The sequence below is a fragment of the Culex quinquefasciatus genome, chromosome 2 (assembly GCF_015732765.1).
Source record: "Culex quinquefasciatus strain JHB chromosome 2, VPISU_Cqui_1.0_pri_paternal, whole genome shotgun sequence".
Classification (NCBI taxonomy): Eukaryota; Metazoa; Arthropoda; class Insecta; order Diptera; family Culicidae; genus Culex; species Culex quinquefasciatus.
Window position 1 is genome coordinate 185,967,711 of NC_051862.1, and position 22,236 is coordinate 185,989,946.

Here is a 22,236-nt window from a genome sequence, read left to right on the forward strand (position 1 = left end):
TCAATATATTACCATAGAATTGCTAAATAAACATTTTTGAGTGGGTATAACACCGTTTTGGGGGTATTTGTATCGATAGAATAGATTTTTCGTTGGAATTTCGTACCAACCCGGAATTACGTCGTAGGAAAATCCGCCGGCATCCGAACCGGTCCACGATTCACAAGTCAACCTATGTGGAATCGGAAAGGGCATAAAATTTCCGATCTTTTGATACCCATACATCTAGGTTTTCTTTAAAACCTACGTTTTTAAATACCTGGGCAAAAAGTAAGTTTGATCCACGAGAACAAAAATTACGAAATTCCATACATTTTTGGCAGGTTGCTCAAACGAAACCATAACAACGTTTTTGCTTAGGTATTTAAAAACGTGGGTTTTATAGAAAACCTGGATGTATGGGTATCAAAAGATCGGAAATTTTATGCCCTTTCTGATGCCACATAGGTTGACTTGTGAATTGAGGACCGGTTCAGATGCCGGCGGATTTTCCGACGACGTAATTCCGGGTTGGTACGAAATTCCAACGAAAAATCTATTCTATCGATACAAATACCCCAAAACGGTGTTATACCCAAAAATGTTTATTTAGCAATTCTATGGTAATTAATTGACATTTATTTGAATTAAAAGTTTGCAAAATTAAGTTTAGATAAGTTTTATATAGAATTTCCAGAGTTATATAAACTTTTATACTAAGTAGTTAGTAAACTTTATATTCAATCCAAATTATTTTTAATCAGTCAAGGATGCCTATTTGGAGTTGGGAGACTGGATATTGATTTGTCAACAAATAACATTATTTATGTTAATTTTTCGAAAGGTGTACAAACTTTTTTGCACCTTTTATTTTCGTAATAGTATTTGTTATATAACTTTTATAGAAATCATCTTTTCATGAGCTTTTTTTAGCAAAATGTTTGGCATGAGTTTCTGAACAAAACGTAGTACTAGGTTCCTGTCAAACTTTAAATTTTTTACATGTTTCATCACAAAATGTGCATAGTGCCCAAGGGGTGTAAATACTTTTTTTACATACTGTATATTTCCATTAGGTCCATTGGAAATTTACATCAGATTCATTGGAAATTTACATTAGTTTTGAAAATTTACATTAGTTTTGGAATTTACATTACTTTTGGAATTTACATTACCGTAAAACGGGGTGACTTTGATAGCCGGGGTGACTTTGATAGGTTTGCGATTTTTCCGCAAAATGAAGAATACAATTAAAATACGTAAGGAATGGTTCTGAAACATACTGACCGTGGTAGAGAAGTCTTCAAAGTACCTCAAGAAGAACTTTTCATAAATTTTTAAAAGGTTTATATAGTTATTTAACTATAGTTAAGAAAATGTTGATGGAAGTCATTATTTTAAACTTTTCAAAGTGTCATGATTTTCTCAATGAACATGATTTTTAATCGGAAAACGGAATGCATTTTCGGATTCTTTGGACAATTTTCCACTAGGAGAAGGTTAAATAAGTTTGTAAATATTAAATAATATGTGTTTTTGAAACACAATTTAAAAAGATCTCCAAATTTATAGGCAAATTCAGTTGAACAAATTTCATGTAAAATGTGAAAACTTGTCATTCGTGCTTCGAATTCAGTATAAAATGCAATATAAATCGATAATTTTATAAACAAAACAAGTTTTAACAAATTTCAGGCAAAATTCCGACTTTTTAACAATTTTACCTGAAATTTATATGTATTTTGTTAAAAAAATTATAAACTTAGTTAACTTAACATAAACATTGATTTTTTTTCTTACAAACTATGTCAGCTACTTTAGTAATGATACATTTAACGTACAAATAAAGTTTGAACATCTTAAATATGATTTTAACAAGAAAAACTTTGACTATCAAAGTCACCCCGGAATTAAAACTAAGAATTTTTAACGTAACTATTTTCCTAAACACTATTGAAAAAACGTTTTTCCAAAATAGTGCATGGACTTTGTGTGGCCTACCCCAGTACATGTTTTAAAAATAAAAATCTTGAGAAAAACCTTACCTGTTGGAAAATATTCTAAAAACAAATTGAAATCCTATCAAAGTCACCCCGGTTTACGGTAGTTCAAATCAACTAATTCTGATTGGCCAATGAGAAAGAGAAGCTCGACTTGGATTGCAGTAGGAAAAGGGTGTGGCCTATGTTCTATTTTAAAATGAGTGAAGCGGGCAGCAAAAGGAAACTCTGATTTTAAAAAGTTGTTTCACAGGTAGGGGGCGCTTTCTCGTCGACGGTCAAGTGGAATAATGCTGGACTGGAATCGAACGGACGACGGGTAGGATGTTCGGTGTTACTGCTGCTACCCGCTGCCGACTGAGCCATCTTCGCATTTTATAAACGAGCGGCTAAAGCATCAACTTGTTCAGGTCGAGGCACAGGCAGTGAGCCAGCGAAGTATGAGAGCGATAGAAAGAGAACCAAACATAACTATTTTTAGTTCGGGTAGTTTTGAAGTCAACGTTTGGCAGAAATACATTGGATATAAATATGATTTACATTAAATAGGAATTTACAGGAAGCCGAAAGCGGGTAGAAATTCATCAGATTTGAGTTTCCATGCTACACGTTTCCATTAGATTCATGATTTACATTAGATTTAGATTTACATCGGAGTAATTTCCATTACTTTTTACTCTTTACATCATATTTAAACATTACATTGAGTGAGTTTACATAAGAAACAGGAATTACGTGCTGTGTAAATTTACATATTTTTTTCTGTGTAGGACAAAGTTTCACGCAAATCGAAGAGGGGTCGGGGCAACTGCTGTGTGAGTTGGCGGAGAATTGGAGCCTAACATTTCAAAAGGACACATAACTTTTGTAAACAATAGTGTATCCCTTTCACTTAAATGACAGTTTACATAAGGTGTGAAAGGGACACACTCCTGGTTAAAAGTTAAAAAAAAGTTATGTGCCCTAATGAAATGGCAAGCACGAATTACCCTTTTCCAACAAACGATGTTTTCAAACGATTCTACCAAGTTTCACCAGGAATAAGCATTTAAGCCCGGAGTGTGTAAATCGATTAAAACCATTCAAAGAGCAACTCGATACAAGTGCTTCCAAAATAACATCATTTCCCCAATCATATTAAATGTTGGGGGTGTTTGTGTGTTGTGTCTCCGCTCTGAAGCATCTAAGTCCTATAAAATCTGAAAATCTCAGCATTTCACCTTCCCCCACCACCAACCCATAATCAGTGTCTCCAGAGCAGTTGGTGCTTATTTTTATCACACACGTGCGAGAATGTTTTGCGAGAATGTTTTGCGAGAAAGAAGGCCTACATTTGCTTCGACAACGACCTACATTATGCCATTCCAGCAGCAACAGCAGCCGGCCGGCCAAAGAGATCGAGAGTTGAAACGACAACAACATTCTGTGCAAATAAAATTAGGATCTGTGAATGGGAAAAGTTTTCCATATATGCAGCAGTGGGATGGGAATTTCCTCGTGTCCTTCCTTCCAAAATTAAATCGAGCAAACCCTGGCCATCTGCTGAACCAATTGAATAATTCCCGGTTTTTCGGAACGACACCAACCCCCGGACCCCGACAGCTGTGAATATCTTAAGCAGGGCAGGGTTCTGTCTGTTTATGCAGCATTGGATTGAATCTGTTTGGTTATTCATATAATTACGAAAGAACTCCCAAAAGCCAAACAAACTTAACAGAACATTATTATAATGATCCTTTTTGCCCAATAATAGGACTAATTTTTTTCCACTTGTCGAAAACGTCAATTTTCGAAAGAAAAAAACACTAAAATACCCCTTTTCATTGGCAAGTTAGCTAGATAAGCTCTTTGAAGTGCCACATTAATATCCCGTAAAATGAACTGACCATTTCCATCATCGCTCGATAATGCAAGGATACAGAGAAAAGGAGGTTTGCTGTTTTACAAAGGATCGTCGATGAAAGAGATGCAGAGTATTATCGAGCCAAACGATTCTGTTTGCCGTTGGGAAATCAAACATTTACAGTGCATTTAATGTTGCGCTTGATGCTTTGAAGGATTTCCGCATTGTTCCAACGGAATGATAATCCTAATGTAGTTTTATTCTACTTTAAACTAATCGATGAAATCTGTCTGTCTACTACACCTTATTGACAATTTTATGAAAAAAAACAATGAATGAACATATTTTGGCCTTGATCAAGTTATTAGTTCTATTTGTATTTTGCTTGAAACTTGTAAGAAGAAACACAGTGACTAGCAAAATCAAGTTAAATTTATGAGCATCACTTTTCAACGACTCTTTTTTTAACACACTACAGTTATTCTCGTTTACACTTTTTCCAGTCGACTTTTTTTTTTGGATTCTTGTCCATGTAAAATATCAATGAATTTATGGAAATATTGTTTTCCTAAAATTTTATGTCTTTTCCTATCTGTTGTCTCAAATTTAAAATTTGCAAAAAATCTCAAAGTGCCCTATTTCATTAAAAAAACAAAAAAAAAGTTTAATCTTTTAAATACCGTCAGGGCTTAAATCAGGGGCAACATTGGGTCTGGGGGTGAGATTTGGCCATACAAATTTCAGCATTTTTGTATGACGCAATCTCACCCCTCATGATGATAGTTTAAAATCAATTCTATATTTATTTTTTTTCAATGCAAACTGAGTTTCAAGCAATATTTTTTAAGCCCTCATTTTTTTTGGATGTAGCCCCTTAACGATTTTTGCATTTTTTTAAACCTCACGAGCATATAGTTCCTCATATTTAAAAAAATACAGAATGTATAACACCGTAAGCAGTTCTATGCATGTAAATCAGCAAAAATGTCAAGGGTTTGTGTGAATACACCCTTGGACATTTTTCAAATCTGTTTTCAGGGCATTAAAATATAAATTTTCAACTAATAAAAAAAATATTTGAAGACGTTTGGTTGCATCATTACCGAAATATAGTTGCAGTCCAGACAAGATTATCCAAAGCCTCGATTTTCCAAAGTGTCGATTATCCAAAGTTCGATTACCCGAAGGTTTGTTAAAAAATATTGTTTTTTCGTTTATTTTTATTTTCTTGTTTTAAACACCTAATTTGAGTTCTGCGACTTTATTTTTGGTTAAATTTGAATAGTTGATTGCCTATTCAATGACAAAATGCATTTTTTCAATGTTTCGTCCCCGCCATATTGGCCGCCATCTTGAATTTCAAAATTCTAAATCACTTTAGAGTAGTTTAGGAGTCATACTTGAGCTCGACAATCGAAAATAAGGCAAAGAAAAAATTGTGATTCAATTGGGTCCTAAAATGAAGCTTAGATTGCTGATATTATTGTTTACAGCGATAAAGCTTATTTTTCTGAGTACAATGACCCTTTGTACGACCACAAAGAGTTTAAAATGGATTTTTAAATCAATTTTGAAAAATTAACCTCGCGGTCCTCCTTGACAGAAAAGCTCCTACTTGACAGCTCGTTCCAAGGGGACCATAGTTGATCCATCGATAAAATGTTGTCTTGTCATTTTTTTGCATTTAAATGAAAAAAGTGATCAGAAATGGTTTTAATCGTGTTTTTTACCGTTGTACATAAAAATTGACATAGGGTTTAATACCCAACTATCCAAAGTTTTATATTTACGAGGCTTTCGGATAATCGAGTCTGGACTGTATTTGAAGTTTCAAAAAATGGGAGTCACGATATCTCAACACATCTTTGACCAAATCGGTTCAAAATTTTGGTTAAACACACGTTAAACCAGTTACGTGTGCATGGAAAATGCCGATTTCCAAAAAGTTTATCTTAAAATATCATTAGTTAACACGGGATATGTCTTGAGAGCCTCCACACCGAGCTTCACCCCAAATTTCAGACAATTTGGTCCATCAAATCTCGAGATATCGTGGCAACCGTAAATCAGGAAGTTGTTTCGAGAAAAACGCACAGAAATTTTGTGAGTTCGCTTTGTTCATGGCAAAATTTCAACAGCTTAAATCGTCTGTTTCGCACAAAAATCAAACAATATCTTTTTAAAATTTCAGGAGTGATTGTTAATTATCTTTTAAAAGTGGATTTAGTAAATTCCCTTGCAATATGAAGTTTTGAGATTTTCTATATGAATATATATTTTTAAACCCCTTAAGAGCATTTTTGGAGCCAAATTTGGACTCAACTATATAAAACAAGGCAATGAATATAATTGTTTCGAGATTTGATTTTTTCCGATACTTTAGAATAATCGAGTCTGTATTTATTTTATAAAATGTAATTCGTATATCGTTTACTGGTTTAAGTTCTGAAAGGGGAGTAGGGTCCATTAAAAGCTATTGAGTTAAAACTGAAAAGATAATTTGATTAAACATAAGTTGTGTATCTTCAGTCTACAGATTTGATAAAGGTGGCTCACGGTATTTTATGTGCGTTTGATCCACCATGCGTCCCCACCACAGTTTTTCAGAGCAATCCATAAAGATCCATCTAGCGAAGAGTAGCAATCAGTATTAGTGAAGAGCCCACGATAAACAACGTGGGCTCTTCACTAATACTACTACGTGGGCTCTTCGAGGTTTTGGTGACTGTCAAACGTTCTAGCCATTTACAGTGGTGCCAGGGGGTTGATTTTATAGCACATACACGCTCCCTGAAAACAACAAATTTGTGGGTTGCATTCGAAAATTTGCCCACGTTACGTAATGCTTGATCGTCCTCAAAACCAAAACAACCCTCCTTCTCTCTCTCTCGCCACCCACCCGCTGATATCATCTGTCAAACTTTCCGTGCAATTTTCACTTTCATCGTCGGTTCTCGTGCAATCCGTCGAAAAATCCGTTTTCCCCGGTCGTCGGTCCTCTAGAATGATTGCTTCAGTGTGAAAAGTGAACCCGTCGTTCGGAACTGTTGAGAGAAAGTGGCCGCGACGCTGAAGGTGGCCTCAATCGGGTGAAAAAGTCAAAAATCAATTTTGACCAGCAAATTTGGCTGTGAAAATCGAAAATGATGGTCCAGTTCCGAGTGTCGCTTCGTGTGGCGGCTTTAGGGCTTGCAATCGTGATAGCGTCAAGCCTGCCGCCAGCGCGGGCGTCTCCGGGGGACTCGACCTCCGCCGGGAGTCTAAAATCGGATGACCACTTGCAAGGCAAGCCACAAGAGCCGGAGCAGCAGGACCAATCGTTGGGTCAATCACCGGAAATGAAATCCTGTCCCAGGATGATGAGACAAATCTTCGACGGATATGCTCCCATCGGTAAGCTGGTGTTGTGTTGGCATGGGGGGAGGGAGCGAAGGACACAGCTGGAGATGGTTACGCATAAAATGAGGGGGTGGGACTGGTGGACGGATAAATGTTGTTCAACATGATTAAATTCTTTTCCTGTTACTAGCAGCGGGCGGCTTGTTGATAATATCGATTTTCTTCTGTGTTTACGTTTTTTCTCTTTGGCAGAGATCTCAGTCAGTGCAAATGCGTTTTGCGGAGACAGATTAATCCTTGGATTAATCGCAAATTTATTTAAATGTCTCTAACCAAATAAGTCTCTTCAAACTTACATATTTAACAGTCTAAAAAAATGTTTTCTGAACATTGATTAATTAAATGATCAAATTTCACTTTCAAGAACAATTCCATGCTATGATTTTTCATTCAGAATTATAAATTTTGCGTTGCTCTCAATATATATTTTGACAAAATTCCTCCAACAAGTTGTTCAGTTGCGTTGATACTTTTATCCCATTCCTTGTAAAGAGCTTCGTACGTTTCATGCTGAAAATCCCTTATTTCTCATCGAAACGCTTGTTTTACGGTAAAACATTGCTTTGTTTGAATAGTCAAGGCGAACGTCGCTGTTGAAAGATTGAAATTCGGGCAATTTCCCCCATGCTAAAAGGAATGTTAATTTGCCTCCTGGTTCCGTGGACTCGCCACGTGAGAATGTTGCACCATAGTTGCAGAATGCCGTGCGATTCTTGCTTTCACCTGCACTATTCGTACGCACGGACTCCGCGATTCGGCCACAACCCCTCAAATAAAAATAACAGGAAAAAGTTTTAGTTTTAACAAGCAAACCTGGGATGACCTACGCGTACCCGGCGTGGCACGACTGAGCCGCTTCCCGTCGGATGAAACCGACTGCTAAAGTAACTGATTCCCCTCCTCTTTCCAGGCGGTCGCGAAGCAGGCAACTACACGGAAACTCCGGACGCGCCAACTCTGCGAACGTGCGTCCAGCTGTGCTGCGACAAAGGACCAGACTGCAACACTGCTTTCATCTTCAACCGATCGTGCTACCACGTGCGCTGTCTCAGCAATGACCTTTGCCTGCCGGCAAAGAAGAAGAACCTGTCGACGACCCTGCAGATGGTGCTGGTCAATCCGGTGGGCGGTGGCGAAAGCGACGGCGCGAGTTGGTTGGAGATTTTGAAGAGCGCGAATCCTCAACAGCTGCTGCAGGAGGAAGATTTGCAGGGTCGGTTGGCGGGGGCGGAGACGAGTATATTGAAAAAGTTGAAGAATATTTACAACTTTGAGCGCAATCGGCAGGATCTGGTTGGAGATGGTGGGTACAGCATGCCGGTGAAGCAGCTGGCGGATTACGACTTTGGGAAGGCCGGCTATATGAGCGATCCGGTGAATTATTTGAACGAGCAGTACGACGATTTGGCGATGGAGGAGAGCAAGTTTTATCCGGAGCAGAAGCAAGCGCTGCCGACGACTTGTGAGTTTGGCGTGGACGGATCTTGTCCTAAGAATGAGGTTTGTATGCGAGTGAGCAGTAATTCGATGGCGGGACTGTGTGCTTGCGTTGAGCAGTACGTGCGCAATGCTAAGAACGTTTGCGTTAGGGAGAAGCAACCGATGGCTTACGCTGCGGCGCCGCAGACGCTGACCGCGCAAAAGCTGGTCATGAACAATATTCACAGTGAAGCGGGTGAAATTGACGAGGGAAATCAGCAGTCGAAGAAGCTGACAGTGTCGGTCATGTCGAAGGAGGTGAGGTTGCCGGCGGACACGATTGTGCTTTCCGCGTACGTGATTCCAGATGAAACCTCCAGCGGAGACAAGTACGCCTATTCTTGGTCACTGATTTCGCAACCTTCAAAGGTTTACAGCAATGCAACTATTACGGATCAAACCAAGCCGCAGGCGAAGCTATCCAAGCTGACGGAGGGTTTGTACCAGTTCAAGGTAACCGTTACGGGCAGCGATGGCTGGTATGGGGAAGGATCGGCGAATGTATCGGTGCTCCCGGAGCAAAAGATAAACAAACCTCCGCAGGTGATAATTACTCCGATGGAACAAACGGTCAAACTGCCAAACCACAAGGCAATCCTCGACGGAAGTGCTTCGACGTCATCTTCGTCCAAGATCGTCTCATATCAGTGGGAGTTGGTGCAAGGTCCGCTCGGCTATCAGCCGGAACTTCCCGCCGTAAGCACTCTCCAGCTAAACGAATTAACCATTCCCGGCAAGTACACCTTCAAGCTGACCGTAAGCGATTCGGAGAAGCTGGCCAACAGTACCACGGCGACGATCGAAGTGCTAAAAGAAATCGACTACCCGCCGGAAGCGAACGCCGGCCAGAACGTGATCGTCTACTTGCCGAACAACAACGTCACGCTGAACGGATCGCTCAGCAAGGACGACCACGAGATTGTCGCCTGGGAGTGGACAAAAGCCAGCTCCGACCAGTCCAAAGCCGTTGACATGCAAAACACGCGAACTCCGTACCTGCAGCTTTCCAATCTTGAAGAGGGCGTCTACGCGTTCGAGCTTAAGGTGACCGACGCCAAGAATCAGAGCAGCACCTCGAGCGTCCACGTGTTCGTAAAAACACCGACTAATATGCCACCGACGGCCAAGGCTGGAGCAAACTACACGATAAACTTGCCCCAAAACTGGGCCACCCTCAACGGAAGCGATTCGCGGGATGACCTCAAGATTACCAGCTGGCGGTGGCGTCAGATAAGTGGTCCAAACACTGCCGTAATTCAGGCAGGAAACAGCTCGGTAAGTTTTCTTCATCACATTGCTAGAAAATTCCTCTCATTCACTTCATCCGCAGATTGCCAACGCGACAGCGCTCACGATCGGCGAGTACGTCTTCGAGCTTACCGTTACGGACGAGGTGCAAAACAACGCCTCGGACCGGGTTCGGATTACGGTGGTTCAGGAACGAAACACCGCACCGGTCGCGAATGCCGGCGGCGACCAGAGCGTTACACTGCCCACGAACGCCATCGTACTGAACGGGACGCGTTCGTACGACGATCTGGGAATTGCAAATTTCAGCTGGACGCGAGAACCGGGCAGTTTGGCGGTTGGAAGCATCGTTGACAATACGGACAAGAGGCCGGTTTTGATTGTAGGTCGATTTGAACAATACATTTTTGGTCAAATACTAAAGTCTTCCCATTTCTCAGCTCACAAACATCGTTCCCGGCCGGTACGTTTTCAAGCTGACCGTAACCGACGGGCAGGGACTTTCCGGAAGTGACACCGTTAGCGTAATTGTCCACCCTGATCCGCTCGTAATGAGCTTGGTCGAGCTAACGCTCACGATGGAGGCCACCGTGCTGACGCAAACCGAGCTGGATTCGCTGCAGCAAAAGCTGGTTCTGCTAATCGGGGACAACACGCGGGTTCACATCCGTGACCTCAAGATCGAACACAAAACTGGCCAAGTGGTTATTGTGTTCTATGTCGACAAAAGCGGCGTAAGTCTTTATCTTTCCAAGCTTAAAAAAAGCATCACTAAAGTTACGCAATTTCAGGACAAAGAAAAGCAGGACATTATCCCAGCCCTGGAGGTGGAAAAAATCCTGAAGGAAAAATTCTGGCGCGACTACTCCATCCTCGGTACGTCGGTAGCCGGCATTCGGACCGCAATCTGCCAGAACGAATGTTCCGGCCACGGCGTCTGTAACGCCGAAACGCGCGACTGCATGTGTCAGAGCTTCTGGATGCCGGACATCTTTTTCTTCTGGGGCATCGCCGAGGCCAATTGCGGTAATTTGGATGAATATCTAGTCAAAAATCCCTTTAAAACTTATATTTACCCCCCATTTCACCAGACTGGTCCATCCTGTACGTGATCATCGGTGTTTTCATCGTGTTTCTGCTGCTTTCCGGCATCTGCTGGGGCATCACGTGTCTGTGCCGGCGGACGGCCAAACCGCGCACGCGAAGCAAAACGCAAAAGTATTCGCTGCTTGCGCACGACGACGAGCTGCCTTCGTGTGAGTATTAAGTTCGTCTATTTTACTTTACTTTTGCGATGTGTCCAGCACACCGTAGTCGGGTAGCCTTGGCGACCTTCCGAATACTTGGCTTGCCGTAGAGTTGCGCCAGCTCATGGTTCATCCTTCTGAGAAGGTCCTTCTCCATACGTTATCCTCACGCACGCCGCCAAGAATTGTCCTAAGCACTCGCCTCCTCGAGCATCGTCCACGTCTCTTGCCCGTAAAGAACGACCGGTCTTATCAGCGTTTCGTACATGGTGCACGTCGGGTGAGGTCCCTGTCGATCGTCAGGCTCGGTCCTATGCGTGCCCTAAGGGACTCGGTTCCTTCTGCCAGCAGAAACTCCGTCTTCACCACATTCACCGTCAATCCAACCATCTCCGCTTCCCGCTTCAATTTAGTGTACTTCCTACCCACCTCCTCGAACGTTTTGCCGACAATGTCCATGTCGTCGGCATAGCAGATGTACTGGCTGGACCGGTTGATAATCGTGCCCAGCATCTTGAAGCCCGCCTGCCTCATAACACCTTCAAGCCCAATGTTAAAACAGAGACCGGACATGTCGCCTTGTCGCAGTTCCGAATTTTCACGCTGCACCGTTCCCCGTCCAACGTTGATTTCACCATTCTGATCAGCTGAGCCGTTCTCGTACATGATCTACCACAGCTCTTTGCGATCAACCGAGTCGATGAACAGGTGCTGCGTCGGGATCTGGTATTTCCCCTCCACGAAATCGGCTTGGTACGTCCCTACGAAATCCTTTGCTCGCTCCAAAAGGCGACAGAAGATGATCTGAGACAGCACGTTGTATGCCGCGTTGAGAATAGTGCTGGCTCATTAGTTCTCACATCCCAACTTGTCCCCTTCTTGTAGATCGGGCCTATTACTCCCACTTTCCACTCCTCCGGTAGCTGTTCTGTGTCTCAGACCTTGACTATCAGCTGGTGCAGACAGGCCGCCAACTTGCCCGGGCCCATCTTGATGAGTTCCGCACCGAAACCATCCTTCCCGGCTGATGTTTTGTTATTCAGCTTCTTGATGGCATTTTAAACTTCCCTCATCGTGGCGCGTCCCCGCCATCTACCATACTGCTGACGTCGTTTCCGCCGTCGCCCTGGTACTCCGCCTCTGGCCGATTCAAGTGCTCGGCAAAGTGCTGCTTCCGCCTTTCGATCACCTCACGCTCGTCCGTCAAGATTCCGCCGTCCTTATCCCGGCACAATTCGGCCCACGGCATAAAGCCTTTCCGGGATTGACTGAGTTTCTTGTAGAACTTGCACGTTACGCTGTTCCATGTCCGGCGCTTCTTTTCCCGGAAGAGATGGGTTCGCTGTCTTCGCAACTGTTTGTACGACTAGTACGATTGGGAATAGCGTCGAGATCATAAAATTTAAAAGTTTCAAAATGCTCCAGAAAGGACAAAAAAATGCAACAAAATGACGTGTTAAGCAAACGCACGCAAGAAAAAAAAATATAGCATGCTAATGGATTACTCAGATATTACGTAACCAAAGCACGAAGCTGCGCTTCAGGGTCCAGGGAATAACTTGTTTCGTCTTTCTGAAACGGTCTTTGCTATAATAATTTATAGCTTGCTCTTTAGCACGCTACAAATGTTTGTCTTGTAAATTCCTATAAGATTATTATTGGCAATTTTTAGCTAGAATAATAGAGATGGTCGAGTTCAGTTTGTAATATGCTATTTAGGCTGGTACAAATGTTTTTAAAAGTTTTGTCACCCCCTTCAAAATTGGCCCGAAAAATCAGGGGGCAAAAAAAAATTTTACAATAAACTTCAAAATTTCAATGAAAATTCAAGGGCAACTAGCTGAAATCAAATTAACAGTCTGGACCCGAAGCCTGATTTTTCTGTTACATTCTTATTGGAATTCCATATAAACTGTAACGGGGATTGCAGGCTCCGGGTCCTGACTATTAAAATACATTCTCCTGCGTTTAAAATCAGTTTTAGCATGTTTGGGTTTATTAAAAAATCTTAAGATTTTTTGAAAATTTTCGATGCAAAATCTTTTTTTTCGATACAATTTTTGTTTTTGTCAGATCTTAGATTTTTTGAAAACTAATGATTGCAAAACAACTGAACTAGTGTAAAATGCATTTTAAACCACTTTTCATTTAAATGTGAAGATTATGGCTTGTTATTTAAATTTTTATATTTTTTTATTTTTTTGCCCCCCCCCCCCTTGATTTCGGCCAGGGCCGAGGGACAAAAACTTTTTTAAATATTTGCATCGGCCTTAGTAAAATGATTCAAAGATTTTTTTTAAAACATTTCTAGACTTTTTTATGAAGTCCTATAAACAAACCTAGAATTTTTTGTTGTTTTTTTAAAGGTCCTATAAGCTATTGTTTTTCATATGTTTGATGCACATTGCCATATGGTGTGAAGGGATACACTCAATGTTTACATTTGTTTATGGGACCTAATAAAAAAAAGTCCAAGTTTATTTTCAAAGTTCAACACAAAACCATTTTTAAAAATAGATTTTTGTGTTAAATTAAAAATATCAGCTCAAGGAGGCAAAGAAACAAACATACTCGCAGTTTTATTTTTTTGTGTTTGCTAAATTTATTAACTTGTTTGCGGCAAACTCGCATACAACGCCAAATTTATGCAGGCTGACGTTTATGCAAACATAAAAAAAACAGTGCAGATAAACTGTCAAAAAGTTTGTTTGTCGTAGGCCTCAGAGTTTTCTAACGGAATTACCAACACACAAATTCAGAATTATACCTAATACTTAGCATAAAACTAACATAACCGACTGTGATCCAATACAAAAACAAATGTCTCACAAATTTTGAAACTTTTAGAATGGTAGAGAAGATCTTTCGATAACATAAATAAAAACAATGCGTTGGATGACTGAGCTGGACACAGTTTAAATACAGATAAATGAGATCCGGCTTCAAAAGTAAGTGGTAATAACTTCAAAAAGGGTTGCCAGATTTTTTATTTTTAGAACACGTTGGAAAAGTCTTTCAATTACCTAACCAACGATGGTTGACGGATCCGGAGAAAGTTTGCATACAGATAAGTGAGATTCGGCTTCAAAAAATTAGATAAATATTACTTAATTAAGATATTTTTTCCCCTTAAGTTATTTTTTACGGTCCTGTTCAGCAACGGAGAAGGACAACCATGGGTGGTCTCTCATGCTCCCCATGCTCATGCTCATATTTTTTCCCCTTAAGTTTCACGTCCTTTCCTATTGGTCCCAAAATTCAAAATTTGTAAAAAGTTTATAATGTTTTTATCTGATAAAAAATGCATAAATAAACGTTATGCACTATGCTCTGAATAGTTTACAAATTTGAAATTAAATATGTCTTTTTTGAACATTCTTATAATAATTACATTTCTTTTACACGCTAAGTGGTATGGCTTAATGCTCTTCATCTTTATTGTATTTTTCGTTTTATTATTAACTGTTCACATTCATTTATTAACTTCAAATTATTTTACATATATGGATTGAAAAATCTGAATAGTTTACGTTATGCGCTATGCTCTAAATAGTTGAAAGTTTGTAATTTCAATTAATTTCACAAGTTCTTCAATCAAAATTTAAATTCGTAGCTATTATTATTTATTGCCCCCCGATTTTTTGAGGAAATTTCGAAAGGTAGGGGGAAAAACTTGAAATAAAATATGCATTGTCATTATTTTTATTATTTTTCCCAAATAATTCATTTGGTTTTTGAAACGCTTTACATGCATTTGTTTTGAACAGTTTGACATGCATTTTGCCCTTTTTACTGGACCAAAGAGGCCAATTCTTCCCCCAGGGCACCTGGAACCGGTCACAGTAGGTCAGAATTGTTGTTTTACTCATTGATCACTCGTAGGCTGCCCTGTTGAAATTATGTCGTTTGAAGTACAACATGTCAAAATTACTGAACCGCCCTGGTCAATCATCCATCCGGGTTCCAGAACATGGGCCGTGTGGCCAATTCTGTATTGTCTTAACTTGGGGAATCGGAATCATGGAATCGGAAAGTTGTATCTTGTCAAGAACGACATTTTGCGTCGATATTTAGCCATAGAAGAATTTTATAAAATCGTCAAAATAAAAATTTTGGTGAAAGTTTTGCCGTTTCTCTCCTACTCGGGCTTCTGGAGTTTTAGCAACTGCTCTTCAAAAAGACCTGGTTTCACCGACTCCGGCCCCGACCCCAACAGCCCTGCTTATAAGTTTGCCATAAAATATTCCAATTGGAACGCGGAACCCTACCATCTCTAGCAACCGACCACGTGGATAAACGTTTTCAACCCCACACTTCGCATCGCTAGTGCAACCGAACTCCGGTGGATGACCTGCCTAGCTTTGACCCTCTCTCGTTACTCTGGTCTCTCTTCAAATGTCGAATAAATCTTTCGCCTTTTACTAAAGATTTCCGTGGAGAGGGACACTCTAATGAGTCTAAACTAAATTTTTGTTCGTCTCGATCCTTAACTGGGTCGAGCATAATCGTAAAACAAGAAGCTGTTAAAATTCGCAAATTGCAGATAACCGCGCTGGGACAGCCATTTCGGACTCCGAAACCGACTCGGACGTGCTGTTCGAGAGTCGATCGAAGCAACCTAACGGTCTGGTGCATGGAACCGGCCGCAGCGGGAGTGCCCTGCCGAACGGAGACACCCGCAACGGACACACCAAGTACAGCACGACCCGGCTGGGTCGACGGATCAAGGCTTAGGATGTTCTGCGATCCTAGTATGCTGTTAAGCACGGCACCACGTACTTATGAGTTTCCAGTGACGACTTGATTTCCTGAAAAAAAAATGATGTATTCTTTGACATGATTATTGCGTTAGAAAGCAAACAGGATAGTGATCTACACAGAAAAAAAAATCCGGTAAATTTACATCATTTATGATGTACCAAAAGTGCACGTCATTAATGATGCTAATTTACATCAACTTCATTTTAAATTTACATGTCATCCGATTTAATTCTGTAGAACAAAAAGCGTTTCGAAAACATGTAAATTTACCAAAGTTCGAATTTTTTTTACTCCGTTGAATTTTAAATCCGATGTAAATTTCAAATACTTTTATGGCCAAAATGTAGTATGAAAAAATACTCTTTTTATCATTTCTAATCAATTCAAGCACATGATTCTATTGACATAATGCGTATTATTGACCAGATAATACAAAAAAGAATCATTTCAAACTGCAGGCAACCAAAAGCTTGAAAAATAGCATGGGATTTTAAATTCAACGGAGTAATACAAATGCTCACTTGTTTGATAAGAAACCACATTGTGATTTTAGCTCTGCGGATTTTACTTAGTAGTAAAAAAAATGGCAATACTTACAGTTGATCAATTCAAATCGTGCACCTTGCACCTCTACAGATCCTCCTAGCCGAATACTCGATCTCGAATCGAATCTCGATCTTATCTCCCTTCAGGCTCAAACTGTAGAACTGGTGATGAAGGCGAACACGGACGGCTCGACCGAAACCACCTGCTGCAGGTTGATGTCACGCAGCAAAATGCTTTCGACGCTCGGATTGGTGGCCTGAGCTGTTCTAGGTCAGTGTAAGACCGTCTTTGCAGTTGTTGCGTCCTGTTGCGCCAATCCAGCGATCGGCCAAATTCAAACCCCCTTAGGCCTTCCTGGAAGGGCTGAATGGATCAGCGGCGTAAGCAAACTGCATAAAAATGTATAAATTTATACTCCATAATTGTAACGAATTACAACTTACCAGCTGAGTGTAACTCTTTTGGACTGCTTCCACCAGTGCATTCCGGATGATGTTTCGATGTGACGACGGCGTCTAGTGTCCTCGCATCTACGAGTAATCGGCCACGCCGTTCTTATTCTTCTCCTGGCGACGACTGGTGCCCCTGGATTTAGTTTGCGCACACTTCTTAGCGAACCGACACGGACACCTGTCAGACGCGAATAATGTTGTCGAAGTAGCCGGCGTCAGGGTCTGTCCGTCGGTGGACCAGGCCAGCGACAGCTACTGCGGCCAGTCGGCCTTCGACGGCTTCAGCTCCTCGACCATGGTCTTGCAGGCCAGATCTCAAATCTTGATCGACGATCCGTAAGTAACGCACAGCGCCGAGAAGCAGAGCACTGTGTTGTTCCAGCGTGTGCAGATGCTTGTTATCGTTCAGATCCCACAGGAACGCCTTGCAGTCCTTACCGCCGGACATGCACAGGGAACCGTCGGTCGATCTTCAGCTTGCAATTGGCCAGATTCCAGACCTACGGTGAGATCCAAACCGGCGGACACGATGATCGGGTTGGAGTGGTTTGGCGAGAAGCGCACGTCCGTCCTTGTATGGTCTTCGAAGCGGCGGGTCGACTTACCGGCGGCCAAGTCCCACAAACGGAGGGTCTTTTCCCAGGAGGAGGACAGGGCATAGTTACCGTCCGAGGACAGCACGACGTCGCTGATGAAGTGCGAGTAGCCGTACAGGCGCTTCTGCGGGATGCCGTAGCTGGCGTCGTCCCGAGTCAGCTTCCACACGGTCAGGGTCTTGTCGCGCGACGAGGACAGGATTATGTCCGGGTACTTTAGGTTGGTCGCGATCTGTGTGATCCAGCCGGAGAGCTGGCTGCGGAGCTGCAGCGTCCCTATCATTGTTGATTTGAGCCCTTCACACTTTTTTCGAAGGATGCGTGCCGCACTGTTCCATTTTCACGGAGAAAAGCACTTTCGTCCTCGTCCGGCATGGTTCATGAAATTCTAGCTGAAAAAAGCGAATAATAATTATTGTAAATTAACACAGAAAGAAAACTAAGACAAACTTGCATATTTCAGTCGCAGCAGGTGGGAATAATGATGATCATCTTACCGGAACCTACAGCTGAGGATTCTCTCAGTCTCTAAATTATTTAGAGATGAAAACGCGGAATCGTGAAAACACCAAGAACACGGGACGAACGAATGTGGTGCAAAAACAAAAACGCAATTTTTCTGGGTCGTGGTCGTCGTGATTGTGACAGCTCGCGCAGCAAAATGTTGACTACCCTGCGACTGAAAATGCAAGCAGGGTTGCATAATTGGATTGTGTAAACAAAATCTGTATGAGTTGACGAAAAATCTGCGTTTCAGAACCATTTTAAGAGCGAGTCCACAAACAAAGAATTTTAAAACCTCTTTGTTAGTGACGCCGTTAGGACCTCATCAATCCGTCGGATTTTTTAAGGGATTGTTTGGATATTATACTCTAGGTCGGGGCAAATCGGGACACAAAATTTTGAAGGACAATAATTGAAAAATTGCGCAATTTTATGTTCATATAAAGTAAAGAAATAGGGTCCTAAAGCCCTTTGTAAATTTTTATGTGCAACGATTAAAAATACGCCTAAAAACCATTTCTGAACACTTTTTTTTTATTTTAATGCAAAAAAGTTGACAACACACCATTTTTCGATGGATTAACTATGGTCCCCTTGGAAAGAGCTGTTAAGTAGGACCTTTTCTGTCAAGAAGGACCGCGAGGATAATTTTTCAAAATTGATTTCAAAATTCATTTTAAAATCTTTGTGGTCGTACAAAGGGTCATTTAACGCAGAAAAATAAGCTTTATCGCTGTAAACTATAATATCAATCTAAGCCTCATTTTAGGACCCAATTATCTGTCTAATCGTTTCAATAATTTCTCCATTTTATTAAAATTTTAATAAATGTTGGTGTGCCTGAATCAAATGTTAGTCAAATCGATTCATAACCCAAATGTCATAGTTCGAATCCTAAGGTGGTAGGTATCTAAGAGCAACATGAGGTTGAGGCTCACCTTAGAAAAAAAAAATGCATTTTAACTTTTTCATATATGAAAAAATAAGTATCGAATACCTATGTTTATGCTGTTTTTGAGTTTTCTATTTCAGTAAAATTTGAACGTTTTATAACTCATTTCCTAATATTTTTGATTGTTTATAATTTACGAAATTACAATTTTTAATCACATTAAAACTTTTATTAAGATAGATTTCTCAACAAAATATTTGTGTCGTATAGTAGGGATCAAAGCATGGATAAACCATTTTTTTAATATGAAAAAAATAATGGTCCACATAAAAAGCTTATACCGAGGCTTATACTAAACCTATTTTTTTAGAATTATAAAATAATGATTCAAAGAGCCACTTTACATGATCTTTCAAAACGGGTCCGCAGGCCACAAAAATCACCTCGTGGGTCACGTTTGGCCCGCGGGCCATACTTTGTCACCCCTGACCTGAAGGGTCTCCAGAGCAAACTTACCGTTGCACATAAAATTTAACATAGGGTTTAGGAACTCATCGCAAGTACAAGGTCCAGACTGTTAAAAACTTAAATAATTTCTATCAAAACAATGTAATAGGGCCGAAGCCGAACTGTAAACAAAGAGTTTATCCTGCTCGATCCAAATGTTAAACATCAACTGACGTGAGCAGGATAGACTCTTTGTTTACACTTCGCCTTCGGCCCTTTTACATTGTTTTGGTTGAATTTAATCTGAATCGGCAAGATACAGACCTCACGTACAAAATTTGGCAACGCTGGTTCTACGTCAAAACATTTTCAATCTCAGGGTCTGATTCTGTCTGTCAAAGAGAAAAGTTTTAAAACAACTTAAATACGTTGTCGTTGATCTCGTCATAGTAACATTTTGGTAAGAGAAATATGTTTAGACAATTTTAGATTTTTCCGCTGTATTTTTGGAATTTTATTGTTATTGTGAAAATATATTACTTTACAGCTTCACTCCCGGTAAATAATTGCGAAAATTCGTAATGGATTCAGATGTGCAGAACCGAAACAATCCTTACCATCGCGAGATGCTTTTTAAAACTATTCCCCGTGCGGATGTTCACCAAGATGCTCTCGGAGTGCGCCGGATCAGCTCGTCGGAGGGAATCAGTCTCAATCTGCCAGCTGATGCTCGACGAGTCCCGGTTGATAGGCTGCAGCGGACACAACGAGTAAGGTAACTTTCACCAGGTCCTGGCCAGTGTTTTAAATGTGTCCTCCTTTTGTGAGAGCAGCTCCAGCAGATCAAAGCTGTAGAATATGCTCGTATCATAAAGTTTGTAAAATAGTTGATTTAGTTGGGCTATTTACTCACCAAGAAACCCCGCAAGTTGTAATGTTGTGAATTAAGATAAAATCCTGCTTCATTTGTTGAAAAAGTTCCAGAAGGCAGAAACTGATCGAAATTCTGTCGACGGCGGGTTTCTGGAATCAACTGAATCGTCTTTTACGAGTAGTAACCAAATGTTTCGACTTCCCGCAGCAAACGTCAAATCAGTACAAACTTGCTGCCGGATCCTTTTGCGGATATCTTCCGAAATAGATCCTGCACCAAAACAATCAAAAAAAATCACAACAAACATCAGCCAATAAGCACAAAATTAAATTTTCACTGATTACCAAAACAAACTTTTTTTTTTTTTGTTTTGACTCAATCGCCGCTTGACATTAGACGCTGGTACTTATAAACACTTCTGCTCTGCTGCACACCAAACATAATATTGAATTGATTTGATTTTGTATTTCGCTTGTGCTGTCATTCGCAAAACATACCAGCTAAATTTGCATTCTTTTAGAGTTTACATTTTGAAAATTTTTACATCGAACTTTCGTTTACATGTTTTTCATACTTTCAAATTTAGGATTTGCCCAAATAAAAGTTTCGTTTACATGAGATTCAAGTGTTCCATTGAATCTCAATTTACATGAAGGTTGTTTATGTGCTATTCAACTCTTTACATGAGTTTTCAAATTTACATTTAGCATGTTTACATCTAAAACATGGTTTCAGTGTTGGGTAAATTTACATTTTTTTTTCTGTGTAGTAGCCATCGAGTAGCAGTAACAGTAGGTAATTTTTACGTTGCAATTTAATCGAGATTGTGTGCTTCTAAGTCTGATAGGTAATAAAGTATGCGAAAAGTAAGGTTTAAAATGTAGAACACAAATCCAACATTGTAAAAACACACACACATTCCAACAATTCGCTTTATTCCACGGCTTAGTTAGTATATTGAGTTGAACCCCAGTAACATGTACAGCATTTTAAGACTGCAAGTGATAAAATCTAGAACAAACGAGTTGGAAATTCAACGCAACTACTACAAGGGAAGAGAGCAAAATACCAGTTACTAATTTAACATAATTTGTGTTTGTAAACGAAATCATCTCTAGTCCAAGTGAGGTTTACTAAGTGAAAAAAAAGATAAAACGGTTAAACATTTTAGAATTTTTATGTCTAAATCACACCATTGTGAGTTACTTACTCCTGTCTGTTTGTGATTATTGTAATTTGTATGTATCGGTCAGTGTTTACCTGTTTATCCAATTCCAGAAAAAAACATTTTTGGTTACTGTATTGCAGATTGCAGCGATTTTTAGACAATCGTGCAAGTTGTGGAAAGCTCTATACAAAAGTGCACACCTCAAACTACAGCAGAAAAGAACTATCTAAGACACACACCCTAATTTGAAACTGTTCTAAAGTGGTCGAAAGCATCAAAGCTCAGTCGAGACACGCACCACTATAGGCGAGCGGGGGGGAGAAGGGGTAGGATTTCAAGTGTGCAAATATTTGGTGTGCAGTTATGATTTGCAAGGGTGGAGAATTTGGTGCAAAGTGTGCAATACACTTATCCCAGTCACCACTAAAACAGCACAGCTAAACAACCAGAGAGAGTTTGAATGGTTCACATCGCGGCAAGGGAATAAGCTAAGAAAACAAACAAAAAAACACTAGTGTTATATACAACTACCTATTACAAGGAAAATCTAACAAATTGAAGATAATAACGTATTTTTTAAATGAACCCGTACGCTAAAATACAAACAGATAACAGACACAACTGGCTTCCAAACTCATTGGAAAGAAATTCGCCACTAATGACCTTCTTGACTTTCCCAGACTGGTGCGCCCTGACGCACGCGTTTTGTACCTGATGACCGGTTCCGGAGCATCAGTCCGACCAACCCTGTATCCAACGTCCGATGTTGTTTGTCTGTCCACCCGCGCCGGTCCCTCCAAC

General features: G+C 40.6%; 1 protein-coding gene, 1 non-coding gene and 1 pseudogene across 2 annotated transcripts; 2 read left to right on the forward strand and 1 right to left on the reverse strand.

The window, feature by feature from the left end:
• Window positions 1–6,719: 6,719 nt before the first annotated feature.
• On the forward strand, window positions 6,720–16,068 carry LOC6031215 (dyslexia-associated protein KIAA0319-like protein). Its single transcript, XM_038258191.1, has 7 exons — window positions 6,720–7,215; window positions 8,132–9,975; window positions 10,031–10,330; window positions 10,389–10,682; window positions 10,740–10,974; window positions 11,040–11,204; window positions 15,739–16,068. Exons 1-7 carry the CDS (start codon window positions 6,966–6,968, stop codon window positions 15,927–15,929), a joined length of 3,279 nt encoding a protein of 1,092 aa, XP_038114119.1. The 5' UTR covers window positions 6,720–6,965; the 3' UTR covers window positions 15,930–16,068.
• LOC119768202 lies at window positions 15,571–15,694 on the forward strand. Its single transcript, XR_005278014.1, has one exon. It is a non-coding gene; the product is annotated as a U5 spliceosomal RNA (small nuclear RNA).
• A 355-nt stretch (window positions 16,069–16,423) lies between the features above and the next one.
• On the reverse strand, window positions 16,424–18,032 carry LOC6051716 (annotated as a pseudogene).
• Window positions 18,033–22,236: the final 4,204 nt, after the last annotated feature.